General features: G+C 42.1%; 1 protein-coding gene across 7 annotated transcripts in view; it reads left to right on the top strand.

Annotated features, from left to right (window-relative positions):
- Positions 1–24330, top strand: part of DIP2C (DIP2 acetate--CoA ligase C (putative)) — a 420633-nt gene that overhangs the window by 372394 nt on the left and 23909 nt on the right. For all 7 annotated transcript variants that reach the window (XM_083188980.1, XM_083188979.1, XM_083188978.1 and 4 more), the window contains 5 exons: positions 591–700; positions 2537–2667; positions 5778–5946; positions 8713–8883; positions 19805–19866. In XM_083188980.1, the coding sequence (XP_083045106.1) occupies positions 591–700; positions 2537–2667; positions 5778–5946; positions 8713–8883; positions 19805–19866 (643 nt within the window). The remainder of the gene's footprint in view (positions 1–590; positions 701–2536; positions 2668–5777; positions 5947–8712; positions 8884–19804; positions 19867–24330) is intronic.

The following is a 24330-nucleotide window of genomic DNA, read 5'->3' on the forward strand; positions in this document are numbered from 1 at the left end:
CCATCATGGGTGTACAGTTATGCCTTAGAGGTCTTTAGTCACCAAGAGACCCATGGCCAATGTGGTATTTTTACATGTTATATTGTGGATTGTGTAGCGTGTATGAGGGATGGGATGGTCACACGATCACATGGTGCATGCTCCTCTTTATTCCATATGCTTTATTTATTTAGCATTCAACTCAACATTGCTATAAAATATTCATGCGACAAGCTATTGAAAATAGTGGATTCAACTGTTTTGTATTGTCATTTTCTAATTACAGCTTAAACACTCCGAGAAGTGGCACACCCCTTGGCCTCCCGCTCCTCCTTCCCCGCTATAGTAAAATCATACCCATCAATGTAGTAATAAACATCACCCCATCTGTTATTTGTATGGATTTTTAGTTTTTTACAACCTTGACGAGTCTGCATAGTGTAGAAGCAGTTCTGCTGAGTATTTACTTACGTCTTTTGATGCGTGGGAACTACCATAGTCATTTGCAGTGTTTAACAGAGATGAATAATAATTAGTTTCCAAAACAGAATAGTTAGGATTATGATTTATGTTTGTTTAGAGTTATTCTTTTTTTATTCTTTTATTTTAAGATGATTTGCCAAAGAAAAGACCATCCCAAATCTACAAACCCTCTGACCCGGAGACATTGGCTTACCTTGATTTTAGTGTATCTACAACTGGAATGCTTGCTGGGGTGAAGGTATGTACAGAAGGTCGACGATTCTTATTTCTCTCTTAACATTTAACCACTTTAATTGACACTAATTTGTATTGCTGAGCTACTTGCTATTCTTGAAGTAATAAATAGTGTATAGTTCACTCATACTGCTTTCACATTGCAGAAATGGGTAATGACACGGTATTCTTAAATGGGACTTTAAAACGGGTCTGAGCCTTGAGACCTTTCACATTGCAGGTGAAAACCATTTTAAAAATCATTTAATACCATTCAAATATTCAACCCGTTTAACCCCCAAGGGACACGTTTCAAACCATTGAAATAGAGCTGTTCAAACTGCCAAAAAAAGGCTTTAAAACGGGTAGGACTCTGCTTTTTAACCGTGTTGAAATACCGGTTAACTTTAACCGGTAAATCAACTCTGTCACTTTCACATTGCAGCCTTAAACGTTTTAAAATGGAAAAAAAACCGTTTTAAAAGTGCAATGTGAAAGGGGTATAAATGTATACCATATGCTATGTATCACACTCCTCACAAATGACAAAGTTGTTTATAAATAGTGAAATGAAGAGACTGGGTATGAAGACAATGAGCCCTATTTACACTTTCTAAGAAGTGTTAGGTATCGGGTAGAGAGGTTTATGGGGATAGAGAGAAAGTATACTTACCCAGCTCCTGTTGGGATCCTGATCAGTGGGATGCCGCTGTTGGTCCTCGGATCAAGAGCATCCCATCTGCCAGGGGCTTGCATATGTATTCCATTTTAAGGATAGAAAAGACAAGGACATGGTTGAACACAGTGGAATTGGTACTTGTGTACTTTCACGGCGCCAGCATGGTGCTGTGCGCCTGTGTCCCCGCTGCGCTCGCCACGCTATCTAAAATCAACTCCATGCCAACGTGGATAGTGGGGGTACGAACTATCCATGTTGGCATGGAGATACCAGCCCCACAGCTGGACACAGATGCACGGTGTGTGGAACTACACAAGTACCGTGGAAACTATCCCAGTATCTGTTCATAATGTTGACATTCAGAATAACACCATGGTCTAAATAACTTCAGAGAAACAATGTGACATAAAGTTAACATTTTGAATGTGAGGCTTTGATTAAGGATAGGATTGGGCTCTTTTACTTCTGGAAAAAAAATGTGCTTGCTTGACATGCCATCTGTTATCATTTTGTTAACATTCTACCACACCCAACTGTGCCTAATCAGAGAGCGAGGTTAGAGAGGTGGGGAAGATGGGAACAAGCAGAGGGAAAGAGGGAGTGGGGGAGGGTTATAGGAATAAGATGGGCTGGATGGGGGCCATAACGTCATCTCAAGAAACTGGGACAAAAAAAGCATGGGAGGAAGAGGATGGAGGGAGGCATGGCACAGGTTTATATAATTTGCAATATTGTCTTTTTCTAATTTTCTACCACTGTAGTGCAGGAACATTATGTCTGGAAAATGCTTTTCTTTTTGTGTGCATTCTTATTTATTTTTTTGTAGCCCTAAATAATTACTACAAGTATATGGAAGCCAACATTTTATTTTTGCCCAACTTGGGTCTTTCTTTAAGATGTTTTCACCTCCTCCTTCCCGTAAATTACCACATACAGTAACTGAATAGACAAACTTCCTCTACGTCATCTAAAGAACCATTCAAAAAAGTATATTATTAATTAAAATGGTAATAGTTCTTTTATGCTGTCAGGCATACATAACACCACATATTTCTGCAGTTCTTGTGTCCATGGACCAGGGCTGTGGGGCTTTCTACAGATCCAAGCCTTCCTGCATGTGGTGCATGATGATGACGGCATTTGCTGACAGGAGTACAGATAACAGTGTGTCTGTCTTTTCAGATGTCCCATGCAGCCACTAGTGCCTTCTGTCGATCCATTAAACTTCAGTGTGAACTCTACCCATCCAGAGAGGTTGCTATTTGTCTGGATCCTTATTGTGGACTGGGCTTTGTCCTATGGTGCCTCTGTAGGTATGTTTTGAGTGTTCAGTTTATTACAAGTAAATGTATTTGATTTGAATTTCTATCCACTGATGCAGGAACTGATGTGAATGTTCAACTACTCTGTAAAGCGCTGCGGAATATGTGCGCTATATAAGAAACTGTTAATAAAAAAAAAAAATTCCGTGCAAGGTCAATCTGTTGGTAATATGTACTAACCAATAGTGCTGAAATCTGTGGGTTGCCCCAGAGGGTACATTTTAAAATGCATGTTTTTCCTTGCAGCTCCTGTGGTTGAGAGACAAAAATCTTTACACTCTCTGTGGCGTATGTATGGATGCTTGTTGTATAAGTCCAGACAGACAACCCCACAGCTCATTTTATCCGCCCCTTAGTTGTGGCCCTCCTAGCTAATACTAGTTGTACTGGTCCGGTATGATATGCCGGTGGTCGGCATTGCAGCGGTCATGAATCCAGCGTCGGTATTTCGACTGATGGGATTCCGACCACTGGCATATTGACCGCATCCCAGTTGTACAAGCATTGCTTTGTAACATTCATTTGTTGTTGTTAATCAGGGTTCTGCAGCTGTATTTTAAATATACTTGGAAGTGTACAGTACAATTGATTTCTCCCCCTGGAGATGTTTTCTTTGCCAGTCTCAAATTGCTGATCCTGCTGGTAGCAGATTTGCCTCTGTCTGCCTGCCTGCCTGTCTGCCTGTCTGTCTGCGAAGTCATCATATTGAATTGCGTGATATATTGTGACAATGTGTTTTGTCTTTATAACGCCACCATATGCACAGCACAACCAGAGCTGGCATACAAGTTGAATCTCCAATACCCAAAATGCTTTGGACCAGAAGAATTTTGGGTACTTGTGTACTAGCACGGTGCCCACGATATTTGGTCGCACAACTTTTAATCGCATCGCATGGCATACACCCGATGCGATTTTAAAATTGTATAAGCCCCCTATACAATGTTTAATTGTATAAGCACCCTAATGGGGGCTTACAATGTTAAATGCATCCCCACTCCACCCCCACTATGAACGTGAACCCGAAGCGTGGCGGAACACGTCCACCGACCTTTTCATACCCACACTATCCACGTCGGCGTGGAGTTGATTTTATATAGTGTGGCGAGCGCAGCGAGCCACCGAGCCCGAAGTGTGGCGAGCGCACGCGTAATACCTGTGAAGTAATGCACGTCCCCTCGCGGGGCTCGCTGCGCTCGCCACACTATATAAAAACCAACTCTACGTCAATGTGGATAGTGGGGGTATGAAAAGGTCGGAGGACACGTACCGCCGCCGCTTGCCACGCTTCGGGTTCACGTTCATAGTGGGGGTGCATTTAACATTTTAAGCCCCCATTTGGGTGCTTATACAATTTAACATTGCATCGCATTGTATGCCATATACAATGGTATACAATTTTAAATTGTATACCATCGGGTGCCAATCTCGTCGCATCGCATTGCATACCATCGCATGCCTTATGGTCTGCGATGCGATGGGCGCCGTGATAGTACACAAGTACCGAATTTTGGATTTAGGAATTTCCTGTATTTTGGAACTTTTGCATACTATGAGATTTTTGGGCAATGGGATCCAAGTCTACACACAGAATGCATTTGTATATGCAACTTATACCCTTGTCTGGTAATTTTATGCAATATTTATTTTAATTATGCATCTGAAACAAAGTTTGTACATGAAACCATCAGAGAGTATAGTGCAATAAGTATATGCAAGCATTAAAGCTCCTTAAAATCCAGTGGCATTCCATCATTCTGGAAACCTTTGAGAAGCCTTAATGAGCCCACTAATAAATAGAGGACAGGTCTAATTCAGCATGGATCACCATTCAGAGAATTTGCAAATTGAGCTATTACCAAACTACTGCACATGCGTACCATATGGATTGTAAACGAAATGGAGCCGCAGAAAGTCTGCGTTTGGGGGTGGAAACCTGCTGTTTTCTGGGATTGTTAAAAAATGCAGGCATGCCCAGGTGTTTTTTTTTAGGTGGGTCTATGACGTAAGTGCTGACCACTTCCAAGCCTACAACCTACTCACATTTACGGCAAAGTCTCTTTTTTGGGAATTGCGTTGGGATTTGTGAGTGGATAGGGATTAGTGATCCATTCTAGTTCTTTCTGTCTGGGAGACAGTTTTCTCATTGTTGTCCTCTGAGAATTCCCTGATTAGCAATCCATGCTGAATAAGGTCCAGATTGCGTGATTGTGTCTACACTGTAGTTTGGTTTCACTAATGTGAGAAAGCAAGTGCTACTTAGCGCTGATTGTCTGTATAGTCATTCTACCTAGTATATGGATTTGCTCTGGTCCTTCAGAACCTTTAAAAAGACAGGAAGGATAATAGTGATCTGCTAAAACAGTTTAATTCATCTGTGCAAAGACACAGCAACAACTGTGATAGAGCAGAGCATTTTGTGACTTGTACACACTACCCTCTTAAGCTCACAATGCCTCACTGTCCAAGTTACCCCTGATTTTAAATAGCATCTCCAAACACACCCCTTTTATATTATTAAGATATTCATGATCATCCACTAGCTGAGCCGAGCATGCTCAGTAAGATATCGCGCAAGATTCACTACACAGCCTGGTATAGCATTGTGCCAGCTGCACTACATATATTTTCAGTTAACAGTCAATATTTTGAAATCACAAAAATCAAGTAAATACGGAAAACACAACTAGATGTATTCCAATGCCAACCGTCCTCAAGTAATTTAATGGAAGCTAAATACCTTATTGGATGCATCTCGTTTGCAAAACACTGTTAATTGCTTGTAAGTACAACAAAATAAGAAAATTGTGCTGATACGGTCATAATGTAAGGATAGCATACAAATCTTATGAAATACAAAGCAGATATTTTTTCTGTATACTTAAATGGGTATATTCAACATTAATTTTCTTTCTTTATTGCTCAGTGCAGTTCTTTATTGCTATATTAAATGTATGCCATAGATTAGTGACATAAAATAGTAAATGAGATTTAGTAGCTATGTACAGGTCGTAGGGGTCTGCACACTCAGCAATGTTCATGTCATAAAACACTGCTGCTTTATGCCTGCAGCATCCTAATATGTCTCCTGTCTTTTACAGCGTATATTCTGGACACCAGTCTATTCTAATTCCTCCCTCTGAGCTGGAGATCAATCCTGCCTTGTGGCTTCTCGCTGTGAGTCAGTACAAAGTGAGAGACACATTCTGTTCCTACTCCGTAATGGAACTTTGTACCAAGGGTCTTGGCTTGCAGACTGAATCCCTAAAGGTAGTAAATACATTTCATCCCCGTATTGTGCGTTTGTGTTGTTGTCATAAAGACCACAGTGATGTCTAGCGTTACGTTATTCCCAATTGTTTTACTTTGTATATAATGTTACATACTGTCATGTTGGTTTAGACGTGTCATTCTTACTTATCACTTTTTCTTCCCTAATGTGTGCTTTTTTTCACAATAATGATGTGATTCTGTAAGTATAAGTTACAGGGTACATGGGTTTTAGCCTTGCAGATATCACAAGCTGTGCTGTTGTGTACCCAAAAGGGCATTAGAACTGGGCAGCCGAGAGGTATGCCGGGCCCCGGTAAATGAGTACTTCCCCCCATTCCGCTCTGCGGCTCTGGTTCTGAATGTTATTGTATACCTAAAGCCCCTCCCTTTTACTAATATGGAACTTCCCTCCAAAACACCTGAGACCCCTGCAGTCTTCTCAGTAAGCTGCACTCTGCACCACAGGAGACATGGAGGACTGGATGATGACTTCTGTCGTCATGACTAGTCCAAACTCTGACCGGAAGTATTTAACATGACACTTAGTCACTGGTTGGCTGTATTTCCTGTCAATAGACATTTCTGTCCTCCGCCATATTTAACCTACCTCCCAGACCCCCCACCTCTCCTCTCTCTAGAGAGAGAGTGAAAGAGAGAAAAAGTATCCTTTCATTTTGTACTGAGCAGTGTTTGCTATTAGTTCTGCTGGGTATCACAATGGAGTAATGATTCAGTTACCAGGCTGTAGTTCTCCTTTGCTGAATGTACCTCTTTAGCTCATGTTCTAGAACATGAAGGAAAGCATGATGTATAATCATCCCCCGCACTACAGTAGCACTGATGGGGCAGTCTCTGTGCTACAGTATTGTACTTCATCACCTAAGTCAGTCAATCAGGGCTGATAAACTGGAGGCGGTTTAAGAAACTGAATTTGACAATGGACGTCCTGTTTTGATTTCTTCACATTCGCCTCAATTTTGTTTAGTTATTTCCTGTTCTGTTGACATTTGACAACCTTCTTAAGCAGAAGTGAAAAGTCAGAGAAAACAGTGACTTCGGCAAGTAACTCTTTGGTATATAGGGCCTAGATGTTCGTTCCAAGAAATGTATGGTAGTTGAGCAATTTATTTGCAATTGCGTGTGCACAAATGAAAAAGCTATGATATTACACCAAGAGTGCTGTTGGAATCAATTCAGGTGGTATTAGAAAGGAGGAAGTAAAGTCAGCCATGTTCTTGGGTAGTGACTGGCTCGTAGTACATGCAGAAATGGTCTGCTCAGTGGGTGAATAATGTAAGACATGTCAATGCAAGCCGCTGCGTTCACATGAGCAGAGGTACAAGCATGGGAGGAAACTGCACCTGCCATAGGGCTGCTGCAAATTTTTTGATTGAAGGTAGCGTATAAGGACGGGCCAATCGGTAGTACACGAGCAAAGGCACTAAAAGTGGATTCCTCAGTCCTTGCACATTTGGTTGCACAGATGTACACAAGGGCAACATTTGCATATTTGGCAGATTAAAGCCCCATAATCTCACAGTACAGCATTTTTCAGTAGAAAAAATAAGTATCAGGAAGTAATAAATGTTAGTTACAGTAGAAAAGAGAGTAGTTACTTCTACCTATGATATTTCTAGTTGTTATTTATTTATTTAGTTTCTTATATAGCGCAGCATATTCCGTTGCACTTTACAATTGGAAACAACAGTGATTAAACAAACGTGGTAGAAACAAACCGACATAGAGGTAGGAGGGCCCTGCTCGCAAGCTTACAATCTATAGTTCAATCTTTATTATAGATATGCCACCAGGATACAGTTGGCACACTGCCTAGATTTGCTCTTTAATAGTCGCATAAATCACTCACAATTATTTGACTTATGTTTTATCTGTATAAACATAGGTTCAATTTTACCATAGAAATTCAAAATCTATATATAAAGAAGTTCTATGTTCCCACTGAACAGCTATCCAGTAACACCTTACATAGATACATTACCAACAGAAACTAAACGACAAATACATACGTGCTTCAGCACAACCCTCTGGTATGAGACCAGAATACTTCTGCAGGACCTACCAATTGTTCAAAAATAACTTAGGATGGTCATCTCGGACACGCGTGGTCTCCTCCCCGTCCCCGTCCCCCTTTCTTTCTATAATTTTTGTTTTTATTCTTCTTTCTCCTTCATTTATTAAAAAATATATATTATTGTTAATTGTGTTAATTGAAGATTGTTCCTGTACAAAATCCTCATTAAATAATTTTTGAATCTTTGAATTCAAACACCAACACCAAATGTGAAGGAAATGAAAATTGAAAATATTTGCAAATTACAATACTGTTTAATAACTTGTTTTATTATTGTTGCAATAAAAACAACTTTGGAAAAAAACAAACTTTAGTAACACCAAGTGAGCACTGTGTTCAATTAAACTTTTCTTACAGTAGTTGAGCTCTTGATAAGGGACCCATTGCTTGATAGTCATTGTGCTGCATACCTGTGAGTAGGGGCTTAATCCTTAAAAAATCTAATAGTATTAATACTGTAACTTGAGAAATGAGACCGGGAAGTCCTATAAAACCATCACTGAACTCCATGAAACTAGTCTATCTTGGATCGGTATAAATAGAGATTGCGCCAGTCTCCTGCCATTGAAAGAGCAATTGTTCGGCATGGATGGAGCCACCAGGATTTGTATTGTTTTATGCTATGCACAGGTACTTGGGAGTATACATGACCTTTGTCATTTTTCTTGTAGGCAAGGGGCTTGGACCTCTCGAGAGTACGGACCTGTGTGGTAGTTGCTGAGGAGCGACCGCGAATCTCTTTAACCCAATCTTTTTCAAAGTTATTTAAAGACCTGGGCCTCCATCCGAGGGCTGTAAGCACGTCCTTTGGCTGCCGTGTTAACCTAGCCATATGTTTACAGGTATGATATTGTATGTATTTATTATTCATTGTTATTTGCATACTACACAAATATTGGTAACACTTAAATGATTTACTAGTTTGTTTTAATAAAACACAGATTGTATGTGTTTCAAATATTTTGGCAATGTTTTATACTACCATCATGGATTTTGCATATGGTAAAGCTGTCTCTATAGCACTATTACATGCTAAGCAGTAACCCTATCCCAAACAGAGCAGATCCATCTGTACCAGTACATAGTCACTACTGAGCTCTAGACATTGGAATTATACAAATGCCAGCTGGAAAGACACCGAATACAGTCTCCTGGACTTGATGATTTTTGCTTTGTACAGTAATTCTCATTTTAAATCCTCATTTTGCAAAAATTTCCAATTCCTGACACTTGGATTGTTGTAGTAATAGAGCTCTAAAACTGTAATTACGGTAATTTTCTGCCAATAAAGTAGTAGGATGGGCTTTATGGCCTGTGGGCATCTTTCTGGGTACAAGGTGTGCTGCTGTTTTTTTATTTTAGAATTATGGAACACCTGCACAAAAGCTTCTATGCAAATTGTTTACTCCTGCTGTAGGCTTCTGAAATTGAGTAGGAATATTTATGACCACGTTGATGCTGCTGCCACCTAGAAAGAGCATAGAATGGGCCTCTCCTAAGCAAGTGTAGCTGACCTGTGAGCCCACTAGGCATATATTGCTCAGAAGAGGACAGTGGGTGGGTAGGGGAGGCAGGGATTGTTGTGGGGACTTGACAGTATTGTGGAATGATCGGAGGTGGTAGGCAGACTCAACATATTCAGGCATTATAGAGGCTCCACCCACTGTAATTCCACCATAACCTAAAAGACTGCCCTTACAATCACTTGCCCGATAATCTGTGCTCCATATAGAGTGGCATGCTTGTGTTTTAACATGTTAATCAGGGATGAAATAATGTTGAAGTGTCAATGCTATTATAATGGGAGTAAAGCTATATGGTATAGGAAGGGAAATGTACTTATTGTTTAAATTTGGGGTCTTTAGGGTGAAGGTTGGGGTGATTGTTCTGTTTTTCTATTTTATACAAGCAGGCAATAGATTATTGCACTACAATCTGCTGGAAATTGATTGGACAAAGCCAATTTAGAATGTCTGAGCTTCCACTGTCATCTTTGTCTCTTATCTCTCCTCTCGTCCTTCTTTTTTTTTTAGCCCTGGAAATTTTTGCACTTGTAGAAGTCCTTATCCTATAGTATTCTCCAGCTGCGCATTACATTTCCTGACTCACCATCTGGGATATTGTCTGTGCATTAAATCTAATGAGCTGGAACATTTTAAAATGCAGTAAATTGGCATTTTAGCCAAGTCCAGTAGACATTATGGTGGGAGTTGTAGTGCATGAATATCAGCCTAGGCTGTGCTACTGCTCAGAAGCACCAGGTTAGGAGCAAAGTTTATTATTAATAAATTGGGAGATTGAATTGTGCACCTGCAACCTTGACTTTGTATGCAGTACAACTGAAAGGTCTCCGCATGGTCGCACCTCTCAATTGGTGTGCACCCCAGGACCCCACCCCTGTATAGGAGCAAAGAGTCCCTGGGAATTACTTTCTAATGTATGATACTAGACAGCTACCTACAGTACCTTGAGTCTTGTCTGGTATTTGCACATGTGCAGCTCAGTTATATTATCTGTTATGGTGTTACGAAGACATGAGACATGCAGGGTTTGTGTAGACTGTTTTGTTGAGGGTCTACTCCAGGGCATAACATATTTCAGCATTTATTTGTTACAAGCTGCTTGTTACACTGGTAAAAGCTCACCATCTGTCACATTTTGGCTCCTTACATCATGCTTATATTATAATATGGTATATCCACAGATGTATTTTCTTTCTGACTATTTAGATAAGTCTTCCACATGGTGGTAACTCACTGGGTAGCAAACACTTCCATTACTCAGTTTTTAAGATACAGTGGCCTAAATGCTCCTGACTTTCGATGGGAAAAGAACATTACAAACAATATTTTTCTAGTGTCAAACACATACTTGCTGACATTAGTGACCTTCCCTCATCATGACAGCGGGCAATTGCTCTCTTCATGGCTCTGTCACCAGATGGGCAATGCTACGAAACGCATCAGCAGGGGGCTATGTATACTTCACAAGGAAAGGAAGTGAGATACTTGAGGATGGCCTGCTCTTCTGGGAGTATTGGAAAACAGTGGGATTTTGGAGTTGGCAAGTATGGCTAAAAAGAATATTATTCACTTATATAATACACTATGCTGGCCACTATTATACACCGCAAAATGGGTTTATGCATAGGCTGACGTTACCCCAGCTTGTTATCTGGTAATTCTGCATCTCATAAAATAAGATTTTTTTTTTTATTATTATTTTTTTTTTAATCAAAGGCATTAGTATGGTATACATTTGCAGATACAGCTTTGTGCAGGACTATCAGAGTTTTCATTTGTATTTTTACACAGATTGCAAATTTGCATCTTACTGTAAATCATACATACAGTAGCGTACTGGCTGTCTTGAGAAGTATTTTTGTCACAGAGGAACTGGTACTGTATATAGTCATAGATTAAAATAAGGGATGCATGGTACAGGTCACTAATAATGGACATTAATTTTGCCTTATTTACCCTAGATTGTGAACTTTATACTCTGTTTAGATGCTTCTTCCCTCAATTTTGCTTAGTTTTTCTCCATTCTGCTACCTTTTCCTCAATTTTGTGTCTTAGTTCACATATTATGACTAGGTACTTTCAATTAGTGTTTTGGCGGGGCTTAGGTAATGGCACACTAAACAGGCTATTTTAAGGATGTGTATATGTGGACACATCTTTACCAGCTTTTCTTTTCTTGGGCAAGATGTAGTTCGGGTTAGGCTGCCTTTAGAGATAGCGGCTGAAATCTGACTCTTTGTAAAGGGGTAATCATATACTAAGTACGACCACCCTATATGGTTGTTAAAACCCTGATATATTCAAACATATTGGTCATTTCCCCCCTTTCCCTTCTCTACTCCATACACGTTAACATCTTTTAGTCTTTCCAGAAAAGTTTTGTGATATAGGCCATGTACCATTGTAGTTGACCTTTGTGCAGTCTTTAATGTATCTATATCCTTCTGGAGATATGGCCTCCAGAACTGGATGCAGTATTCTAGATGAGGTTGTACCAATGACCTATACAGTGGCATTATTACTTATTTTGGTACTTGTGTATTTTGGCGGCGCCCCCGATCTCCATCGTGCGATGAGTACATCGCGTCGCATCGCATGCCATGCACCCGATGTCATGCGATGCGACGCGATTTTTGCCCCCTATTCGATGAAAGATTGTATAAGCACCCCAAAGGGTGCTTTTAAGCACCCTAAAGGGTGCTTACAATGTTAAATGCACCCCCACGCCACCCCCCCCCCCACACACACTATAAACGTGAGCCCGCGAGGGGCGGCGTTCCGCGTCCTCCGACCTTTTCATACCCCCACTATCCACATCGGCGTGGAGTTGAGAATAGAAAGTGATGCGAGCGCAGCGAGCCACCGAGCCCGAAGCATGTCGGGCGCGCTCGCTACGCTTCGGGCTCGCTGCGCTCGCCACACTTTCTATTCTCAACTCTGGATAGTGGGGGTATGAAAAGGTCGGAGGACGCGTACCGCCGCCCCTCGCGGGCTCGCTGCGCTCGCCACGCTTCGGGTTCACGTTTATAGTAAAATACAGTAAAATTGTATTGCTTGGTAAAAAAATGCAAAAGTTAATTTTTACTGACCTCAAAATATGCATATGCTCTGTGCTTCAGTAATTGGTTTGGTCTTGGATAGCTATCTGCTGGTGTCATAGGGAGAGGCTGTACAGTAAAATTGTATGCCATTGTACAATATCGCGCGATATCGCGTCGCATCGCATACCATCGTATGCCTTATGGTATGGTATGCGATGCGATGGGCGCCGCCAAAATACACAAGTACCCTTATTTCTTTCTGCTGCTGATTCCTCTCCCTAGGCTAATTACCAGGGACCTTTTCAATTGACACCTGTTACGTGTGCTCTTGCACTCCCAAATGAACGTAATAAACAGAGTTAATTAGTTTCTCCCATACTAAGTGGCAGACACGCGGTGAAGCCCTATTATATGCAGATTTCATATCGCACTGTAGAAAGAGCATGACTGGTTGCAAAAATCTATTGAATACTGCGTTACATAAGCCACTTTAGCATGTAGATAAATCAGGTTTGCTGACTTTCTGGGTGTGGCCCACAATTATGTTATTGTGGGCCACACCCCTGTTGATAACAGTGGGCCCACAATGATGTGAGAGCCTGCTGGGGATGAATACTGTAATCTAGTTCCCTTGGACCCCCCTGCCAAAGGGGTTGCTAGGCATTGTGGTGGACTTGAACACCTTTCCGTGGAGGATGAACATCCAGTTTTCAGAAGTCTCCCTGTAGTTCCAGGAGGGTAGGCAGGTATGAGCTAAATTCTAGCAAAGATTGGAATCACCTCCTCTGTATCTCGGATGTAACAATTTTTTTTTTAATAGACCAATTGTTGAGACTGGAAAATGCATGCATCTACACCATAAACATTTTTATATTTCTATACTACATTTAATAAGTGTTTTTGAAACAAGAAACTGTCCTTAATGGATGATCACGTTAAGTTCTTTCCACACAGATAAAAAAAAATTGTCATACTGTATACACTAACTTTGTGTTGCTTCACTGTCTTTGTTATTGGTGATCTTTTTGCATATTTAATACTGCTGTGGCATCAACTCTTCATAACTGTCTCTACTAAACTTGTAGACATTTCATCTTTCAGTTGTTTCAATATTTCAAAAAAATACATTTCCTTTTTGTTGTTTTAACAGTTAAAAAATTTTAATTTCATTTTGTACAGTTTCTATATTTGACATTTGTTTTTTGTTTTGTTTTTGTTTTTTTTTACTCCCTGCTTCTGGCATTTTCCTTATGTCCCCATCTTTTTGACTTGTGTACGTTTCCTCCTTCCTCCTTCCTCTCATTTTTTCCACCTGTTCCTTACTTTACCTTGACTCACCCTTTTTGCAATCCCTGCTGATGTAGCCACACAAGCTGGGGAAACTGACTGATCAGGTATGGGATTTTCACATTCCCTAAAAACCCACCCATCGACTTCCAAAATTGTGGCAGACTAGACACTGAATCAGGATAATTCTGATGTTTTTGCATTTGAAGGTTAAAGGGTACTTATATGTTAGTTGGGTGCCCACTAAGCTATTTGCTTAGTTTTATGTGCTTCAGGCTCGCTGCGCTCGCCACACTATAAAATCAACTCCATGCCGACATAGATAGTTGGGGGTATGAGCGTACTTATTATAGTGGGTGCCTAACTAACATATAAGTACCGGTTAAAGTTACTGGGCTAGATAAATAATAGTTTGCTTTAAAGTGGCTTAAGGGGACAAGATCATTAAAATTATGATTATTTTAGATTTAGGAAATCAAAAGGTGTAGACCAGTGGTTGCCAACCTTAATTGGGGTGTAAGCTTCTCGAGAAAAATGAAACCTTTTGAAAGGCTACTAAAATGTTCTTAGAAAAATCTGTTAATTTTTTTATGTGGTCTGCATACCTGTCTGGCCGACTTCCAATGGATCCTCCCTCCATCTTGCAGTGACTTCCACCTACCTTCCAACTCACCTGTCTCCCGTTAGTGGCTCCAGGTGTTGTGCATCTTCGTGTGTCCCCGAAGCAGCCTCCTGTCTACTATGGGACACTGACAATGGATCCATCTGCAGCTGTTGGTGGCTTCCGGGTTCTCACCTTTTGCTTGTGGTGGCTTCCAGAGTCAACTTCTGATTAGAGGCACTTCATCAGAAGTCACTTCATCCCTGCTGACTTACAGTAGCAGTACTGCAGCTTGGATAGCTACCCAAATTATGACCGTGAGCTACTAGTAGCTCGCGAGTCTACTGGCGTAGACTTTACAAAGTTCTTGTTTATAAAACTTAAGATCTTGCTTTTCTCACCCAATCTCATGGTCTTCCCACATTTCATCATAGTGTAAAAAAGGTTGCTATTTTACCTCACATTAGCGTGTCGATCATTTAAATACCCTGAGCTAAGTTAATGTGTACAGGGCACATGCTGCCCCTCAAAAGTTAGCTGATATCAGTGGTTTAGAGGCCTCCATAAATCATTTGGCTGCAGGGGATTATACACGCAAAGGTTTCAATTTGAAACAACTGAGGCAAACTTAGTTGTAACTAGGGAAGCCAATCCCGGGACTTCTTCAGTCCCGGAAATCGGAATTGCAAAATGCTCAATCCCGGTATTGACTTTACTAATTCCCCGCATATTTACCTGCAGCCTGGATCACTGTGCTGGCGGGCGGCTTTGAGGCTAGAGGAGCTGGGCAGGGAGCGTTGCGGAGGTGTGTCTGGCGGGTGGGCGGCTGGAGCAGGGCCGGGGAGCAAGGCTGTGGGCAGGTGGACAGTTCGACTGTTTGCACTGCGCAGCGTGACCTCTGACCGTCATGCTGCGCTGAGCCGCAAGGCCGGGCATTGAGAATTAACAGGCTGCGTCTGAGCGAGTTTTCAGACACTGCCTGGCATTAGACTGTGCATACAGTCTAATCCCAAAATCCTAGTGTTTATGCGGTCAAATCCCGGGATCCCGCCAGTCCTGATCCCGGGATTAGCCACCCTAAATGTAACCTTATTTATCTGGCATTAGGATATACTTAATAGTAGGACATTTATTTTCACTGCAATGACCTTTATTGCGAAGTGGCCATCCACTAGCTGACATATGCTGTGCTAATCCTTTGCTAACATTGACACTCGAGCTGTTGTTGAACTACACATCCCAACATGCCCTGCATCAGTTTTACTATTTGGCCATGCTAAACTTGATGCAGGGCATGCTGGGATGTGTAGTGTAACAACAGCTGGAGTGTCAAGGTGAGTCATGACTGTCCTATGTGGTTGTGCATTAAACCAGTGACTGACAGGAAACTATTAGTATCTTTGACTCCCTTTTGATTTTAGATCTACAATACCCAACAGTGTTGTATAGTTTGATATTACAGGTTGAGTATGCGGGCATCCCTTATCCTAATTATTCCAAAAACCGTGGGTTTTTTTTGGAATAATTCGAATTTTTTTATTTTTATTTTTTACCCCCCTTACCCTTTTTTATACTTACCAAGTCCCCCGGCGTCCAGGGCAGGCCTTCTTCATCCTCTCCTTCATCTCCAGCAGTGCATTACGCAAGTGTGTGTGCGCCGGTGACGTCACCGGCGCGCCTGGGAACTCGCGTAATGCACTCCTGGGACCGCTGGAGATGCCGGAGACGGTGCTGGAGGCCTGCCGTGGATGCCGAGGGAACATCAGGGCACCACCAGGGGAGGGGGCAGGTAAGTATGTTTAAAAAAAAATATTCCAAAATCCGGAAAAATCCCTTATTTCGGATAAGGGATACTCAACCTGTATTTAAAAATGGATTATTCCTTTTGATTTAACAACGGGCATGTCTGCTAAATATGGGAGTATTTTATTTTCACTTGCCAATGATGTATGTATGTAAATGGACACATCAGCTTACACTTTGGAGAACTGTTGTATAATTGTGAGTCTGCTACAGTAGTTAGCTATTGCAGCTACATGTAGTGCATTGTTATGAATATAAAACTGGCTTAGCTGCAGGGCCCGATTAAAGGTTCCAGGTGCCCAAGACTAACACACATGTAGTTACCCTCGTAATGCTGCTAAACACATGTGCATGGGCACTAAGAGCCTTACCAATAAGACTGCCCATGTGCATGTAACGAAGGTTCTACAACTGGCATGTAGGATCTAATGCCTGTGGCGGAGGTAGGAGACTTTGGGCAGTATTCAATGCGACCAGTGAGGGGGTTAAATGGTGGGTATCGGTAAAAACAAGCGGCCTTCGCCGGTTAACCCTACGTCGGCCGGTCACCGTATTCAGTATTCTGAGGGAACCCTCGCTGTCAGATGATGGCAAGGATTAACCCCAAACAGCGAGGCTCACGGCTAATGCATTTAGCCACGAGCCTCGCTGTTTTAGCGGCCGCGCACAAAGTTTCCAATGCGCTGCAAAAGCCCAGTGAGGTGAAAACGGCAGTCAGCACTGCTCGCTGTCACAGCTCGAAAAAAGCTTTGAATATACCCCTTTAGGCTGACCAGCTGTAGCACAATGTACATAAAGTAATGGTTCCATCAGTAAGTTACATTGGCACAGCCATCTGGAAGTCACCTTAATAACATAATTTAGGGCTTCATTTTATTCCTCGGCTGTCACCTGCAAGGTGCCCCCTCCCCCAGTCCTGGCACCCTAGACTGCAACCTATTGGGTAATCAGGCACTGCTTAGTTGAGTTAATTGTTGATTAAAAAATGTTTAATCACATTATACTGTTAAAGGATTTCTTACAGTCTGTTGAATTTAGGTCTTTCTCTGTTTTTAATGTATTATTTGCCTGAATTTAGAAATATGCAAACTTAAGTAGAGGTACCTCCATAGAATTATAGACACATTTATTCTTTAAAATGTTCTTGAACTACTTAACTATAGGCTTTCTCAAATAGTCTGTTTCCTCTAATGGGATGGTAACTACAGAACCACATACATATCATTTGGTTAGGTGTATATGTGTGTGTTGTGTGCATTACTCTCAGGGTCTCCTTTTGTCTCCCCATAACAATCTGACACAGCCCTCATACACTCTGAGTGTGGGCAGCTGTTTTCATGTAGTTTATCCATTCACTTGTAACAGATGCCCACAATTAACACTGACTAGTAAGCAGTTGATCTAATCTATGGGTCGAGAATCATCAATGCTTACATAGGTGGCAGTTTCTGTTATCCCATTGACTAAAGCTCAATACAGATATGTGCCATCTACTATGCTCTTAAATTACCCTCACAGGCACTAATCAGTGAGCTTGACACTGTAGAATAGTAGGCTTCCCCTTGAGTCCAAGATATATTAAGTGTGCTGGGGGTGGGGATCTAGCGCTGAAGTTAGGAATGTCCCAGAAATGAAGAGTGTGCTGAAATTAAGATCTCCACTGACAGCTGTAAACTCTGCCATTAGGAAGTACACCCTCAGGTGTAGGAGCTGGTTGGTCTTCACCGCCTCCTGCACTATAATCATTGCAATCTTCTCAGACCTCCAGGACTTGCAGACATGAAGCTGAACTACAGTATAAGACTGCCAATAGAGAGAAATCACTTGAAGTATCATCATAAGATAATGGGTCTGGGATATGATCTCTTCAGTGTAGAATAAGGCTGCCTTACTTGGTGACATCCCATATTTAATGTATTTTTAATTGAACGGGTTTGTATGTAGTGGGTGTTATACTTGTGAGAGGAGACACTGTGGAGAAAGATGTGCCTCTGGGAGCATTAGAGCAGAGGCACCTTCAAAGTGCTATGGGGACCACTGCGTTCTTGCTACGCCCCTGCTAGGAGTGCTGTCAGTCTGTGGCTATTGTAAGCTGATGCACACAATCAAAATGATTGCTTGGTAAAAAAATGCAAAAGTTAATTTTTACTGACCTCAAAATATGCATATGCTCTGTGCTTCAGTAATTGGTTTGGTCTTGGATAGCTATCTGCTGGTGTCTGCCATGCATAGTTCTCCTTTGTGTGCAGATTTTTGAAGAGTTGGAAGTTGACATTTCAAGTTCATCAGCCATTTTGGCTTGACCTTCTCCCTTTGCTTATTACTTCTCTCCCTTTAAGTTTTGTGATAACCTGTACAGAGCCTCTAGTTTGGCAGAGTTAATAATCCTTTTGTCCTAAAACTATCAATATGCAATCCTAGGTCGTAACAATATGAGACTTGTGGGGAGATGTATCAAGGCTCCTAGAGTGGAGAAGTTGCCCATAGCAACCAATCATCTCCTACCTTACATTGCATAGCACATACTTAATAAATGCCACCTGGAATATGGTTGATTGCTAATGGGCAACTTCTCCACTGTAAAATGTTCTGATAATCTCCTCTCTGGTCTGTAACACCGGGCAAACTCCAGACAAATATATATACAATATATTGTTCTGACCATGTTGGAATGATATATTAGACCCATCACTGTGTGTTCCAATGATCGCTTGCTCCCATAGGTTGTTCCCGGATCGTCCTGTCTGGCTTGTTGCATGCAAACTATGCATGATTTTTCAATGCAGTGGTCAATAATACATCGCACTGTTGTCCACTGCATCATGCATCGTGTACAGATGGCGCAATATATTGTGTAGTTGCTGGGTACACACATAGTTTAGTGTGTATCTGGCATTACAGGGGTGCCGGACAGGGTCCCGACAGTCGGGATTCCGACAGGCATTTTCTCGACATCGGAATCCCGACTGTGAAAACACAGACAGCCGGGTTCCCGATAGCCACCTGCTATTTTCCCTCTTGGGGGTCCACGACCCCCGTAGAGGGAGAATAGAATAGGTGTCGAGTGTAGCGAGCCACCATGCCTGCAAGGGGCTTAGTTGGCTCACCATGCTGTCTGAATCCGGACAGTCGGGATCCCAACATCGGGCTAATGACTGTCAGACCCCTGTACCACACCCCAATACAGGATCAGTGACTGTTCTACTAAAACACCAACATTTCTTTCTAGCCTCTTGAATTTTTAAACATTGCAGAATGAACATCATTTGGGGTGTTTGTTGTCTAGTACCTGGTTTTATAAACATTATCCAGATAATTTATGTGTCTTATATATGGAAGTAACCTGATTTTGGGCAATTATTTGAACTGATTCACAGTTTTGTTGTACGGTTATCATTATAACAATGTTTCTTATACTGTATCAGTTGTAAAAGGACTGTGTCAGGCTATTGTTATTTGTGTTTTGTTATTGCATTTGGCTTATTCATTCTGAACAACTTTTTTGCAGGGAACATCTGGACCAGATCCCACAACTGTGTATGTGGATATGAGGGCGTTAAGACATGACCGGTATGTGGGCCACTTTGCTTTTCTGTCTTAATATAAATTTTTCTTTACAGTATTACTTATTTTGGGTAGAGAACATTATTGTATCCAATATTCATCGCCTGAGCATTTCTGTGTAACATTAAGTGGGCGGAGTTAGAACAGCTTGTGGCCTATCACAACATTAGAATGCTGACAGCAGCAAAGAGAACTCTTGCATTAATTGGTTGGATTAGGCCAGCATGTACAATGTAATGCAACAAACTACACATACAGCAGAGGCAAATTCAGATGATGAAAGGGTGAGAACAGATATGAGCCTCTGGGCTGATATCTGCTGTTTAATTGAATAGTTCTAGACATTCACCTCTGGGAAAAGACTATACATGTTAAACAACAGATAATCAAATCTTCCTCATAGTGTTAATGTGTAGAAATGGGGCCAGATGGGATACATCCAAGGATACTAAAAGAGCTTAAAGGGGAGCTGGTAAACCATTAACAGAATTATTCAACCAGTCACTAACAACTGGAGTAATCCCAGAGGACTGGAAAACAGCGAATGTAGTCCCACTGCATAAAAGTGGAAGCAAGGAAGTGGTAAGCAACTATCGACCAGTGAGCCTTACATCAGTAGTAGGGAAATTGATGGAAACACTATTAAAAGTTGTAGAATATCTCAAAACCAGCAATTTACAGGATCCAAATAGCATGGGTTTACTGGTGGAAGATCATTTCAAACAAATCTTATTGACTTTTTTGACTGGGTGACTTAAATAATAGATCAAGGTGGGGCTGTAGATGTAGCTTATCTAGACTTTAGTAAGGCTTTTGACACTGTCCCACATCGCAGACTGTTAAATAAACTTGAAAGCTTGGGATTCGATTCTAAGAAGGTTGAATGTACAAGATCTTGGTTGCAGGACAGTAAACATAGAGTTGTAGTAAACTGAGTACAGTCAAAGGAGGGAAAGGTTACAAGTGGAGTAACCCAGGGATCTGTACTTGGACCAGTGCTTTTTAATATTTTTATTGGTGATATTGCAAATGGAATTGAGGGTAAAATGTGCCTTTTTGCAGATGACACAAAGGTATGCAACAGGGTAGACACACCAGGAGGGGTAAAACAAATGATTGATGATCTAGGTAGATTAGAGGAATGGTCAAGAGCATAGAAACTACAGTTTAATGCCAAAAAATGCAAAATCATGCACCTGGGTCTCAAAAATCCAAAAACTAAATATAGTATAAATGGCACTATAATGGAAACTACTGAGGAAGAGAGGAATCTAAGTGTCACTATTAAAGGCAGGTAGGCAATGTAACAAGGCAATGAAGAAGGCAAGTCAGATGCTTGGTTGCATAGGGAGAGGTATCATCAGTAGAAAGAAAGAAGTAATAATGCCACTGTATAGGTCATTGGTACAACCTCATCTAGAGTACTGTGGTCAGTTCTGGAGGCCATATCTCCAGAAGGATATAATACAGGTGGGAGACATTATTCACAGGAAGAGGAGCAACAGAACACGAGGACATGCAATGAAACTAGAGGGAGGAAGATTTAGGGGAAATTTGAGGAAGAATTACTTCACAGAAAGAGTAGTAGATAAGTGGAATAGCCTCCCATCAGAGGTGTTTGAGACAATTACAGTAGAACAATTTAAACATGCTTGGGATAAGCATATTGATATCCTTACAAAGAAATAAGGATCAAATATGGTTTGAGGTAACATGTTTAAAAAAGGGGCAGACTAGATGAGCCAAGTGGTTCTTATCTGCCGTCAAATTCTATGTTTCTATGAGGCACCTATTAAATTGATATGGTCAAATTGTACTTTTTGCTGATTCTCTGTTCGCAACAGGTTTTGCCGGCCTGTTCATAGTAATTTTTTTGCAAAACCAATGGCATTGTGCAAATGTATTTGTTATTAACAAAGAATACAAGACTACATTGTCAAATACTCAAGGTAATGAACCTGAGTGTGGTAAGCCTTTGAAATGGTTCCATTGCACTTCAGTCAAGATTAGCCACCAGTATACAGTTAAGAGTAGTCTTCTCATTGCCTCTCTGTGGAACTGTACTTTTTGACTTTTAAAATAAGTACAGATTGAGTATCCCTTATACAAAATGCTCGGAACCAGAAGAATTTTGGTCTACGGATTATTCCATATTTTGGAAAAAAATATATATTTGAATGAGGTATCTTGAGGTATCCTGCATTTATGTTGAATAAGCCTGGCTTAAGTACACTAGTCCCAGCAAAATGGTTGAAAATAACTGGTTTGGCACAAAGCTTATCTTCTCTTTATTCATGGTAAGTTGTAAGGGCAGCAAACACAGGGGATAAGGTAGATATTAATTAAGACTAACTTTACTATAATTTACACCAGTGCTCGAAGTGGAAATTTTAAAGTGGGGGTATGGAAAAACAAAAGGATGCTCCAGAAAAGGGGGCGTGGTCACTGGAAAAGGGGCATGGTCGCCTATAAAGGGGCGTGGTTACATTGTCAGATACACATGCCCCCACAGTGCCGGTTATGCCCCCACAGTGCCAGTAAGTATGCCCCTACAGTGCCAACAATGCCCCCACAGTGCTAACAAGTATGCCCCCCACAGTGCCAACAATGCCCCTACAGTACCGATAAGTATGCCCCCACAGTGCCAGCAAGAAAGCCCCCACAGTGCCAATAAGTATGCCCCCACAGTGCCAATATATATGCCCCCACAGTGCCAATAAGTATGCCCCCACAGTGCCAACAATGCCCCCACAGTGCCAACAATGCCCCCACAGTGCCAATAAGTATGCCCCCACAGTGCCAATAAGTATGCCCCCACAGTGCCAATAAGTATGCCCCCACAGTGCCAATAAGTATGCCCCCACAGTGCCAATAAGTATGCCCCCACAGTGCCAACAATGCCCCCACAGTGCCTATAAGTATGCCCACACAGTGCCAATAAGTATGCCCACACAGTGCCAATAAGTATGCCCCCACAGTGCCAACAATGCCCCCACAGTGCCAACAATGCCCCCACAGTGCCAAGTATGCCCCCACAGTGCCAACAATGCCCCCACAGTGCCAATAATGCCCCCACAGTGCCTATAAGTATGCCCCCACAGTGCCTATAAGTATGCCCCACAATGCCAATAAGTATGCCCCACAGTGCCAATAAGTATGCCCCTACAGTGCCAACAATGCCCCCACAGTGCCAGCAAGTATGCCCCCACAGTGCCAATGCCCCCACAGTGCCAACAATACAAGTGCCGACTTAACCCTCAGAGGTGGGGGCTGGGGATCTCTGGGTGTGCTGGGAAGAGCACATGTAGGTGCGTTTGCTGTCTGCCTGGGGTGGCGCGCAGAGCAAGTACCTGTAGTCTGGAACTAGTTGCAGGCTCCTGCTCGTCACTATTCGGTCCCCTGATGTCTGCACTGCTGGCTGTCAGGTTCCCTCTTCTGCCGGGGGTGCACTCAGTCACCCCTGCAGTCTGCTGCACACCACACTGGACTCCTCCCGCTGGAACCCCCTGTCCCACTCTCTTGGCTCCCGACGCTGGCTGCTGCTGTACGGCTGCTCCTCTTCTCTGCCCCCTTGGCCGGCTGCTGCTCTCTCTCGTCCCCGGTGCACGCCGTCCCTCCTCACGCGGCCGGGTCACCCGCTCTCCTCCTTCCTCCCCTCTTCCTCCTTCCTCGTGCGCGCTCTCCCCATCCAACAGGAAAACGGGGTCACATGTCAGGCGCTGCTGTACGTCGCGGCGCCAATCCTGCGCCTCCTGCATGCGGGGTCCTCCTATTAGGCTCCCCGCTGGGTGCCTTGTAAGGAACGGGGCACTCCAGGCTGGGGTGTCACATAGATAGCCCTGGCCTGAAAACTGTTTAGTGTAAAAAAAAAGGCATTTCCGGGTCAAGGGAGGAAAGGTGACGGTATGACATACCGTCCCATACCGCCCCACTTCGACCACTGATCTACACTTCAAATACTATAAATCTGTCGAAGGAATAGGTGTAATCCTGAAAGAGAATGGGGTGGCAGTCTTTATCCTTTAAAATAATATATAATTTTTCCAGATAGAACACTTTATGGGCAAAATGCACTAAGCTTCAAAAGTGATAAAATGGAGAGTGACAACCAATCTGCTCCGGCCTGCAATTTTATCACTTTTGAAGCTTAGTGCCTCTGGCCCTAAGTGCGGGAAATACCTGTTCTCATGCCTACAGTATACAGCCCAAAGCCAGCAAATCTGCATCATTACCACATCATAATCCTATGCTCAACACAAATAACCATGCCAACCAAATTGTGTACATTGAGGACAATATTTCCAGTAATAACATATCCTCTTCCTATGCAAGTTGTTTATTCTGACATTTAGCTTTGTACTTTTTCTCTTGCATTAGGCTGATTCATAACCAGCCTGTTTCCTAGAGTCATTTTCTTATACATAATTAAAGGGAATATTTTCTCTGCAAGCTTTAATTACGGGATGTATA

This window comes from Crinia signifera, chromosome 5, assembly GCF_055691185.1.
Source record: "Crinia signifera chromosome 5, ASM5569118v1, whole genome shotgun sequence".
NCBI lineage: Eukaryota > Metazoa > Chordata > Amphibia > Anura > Myobatrachidae > Crinia > Crinia signifera.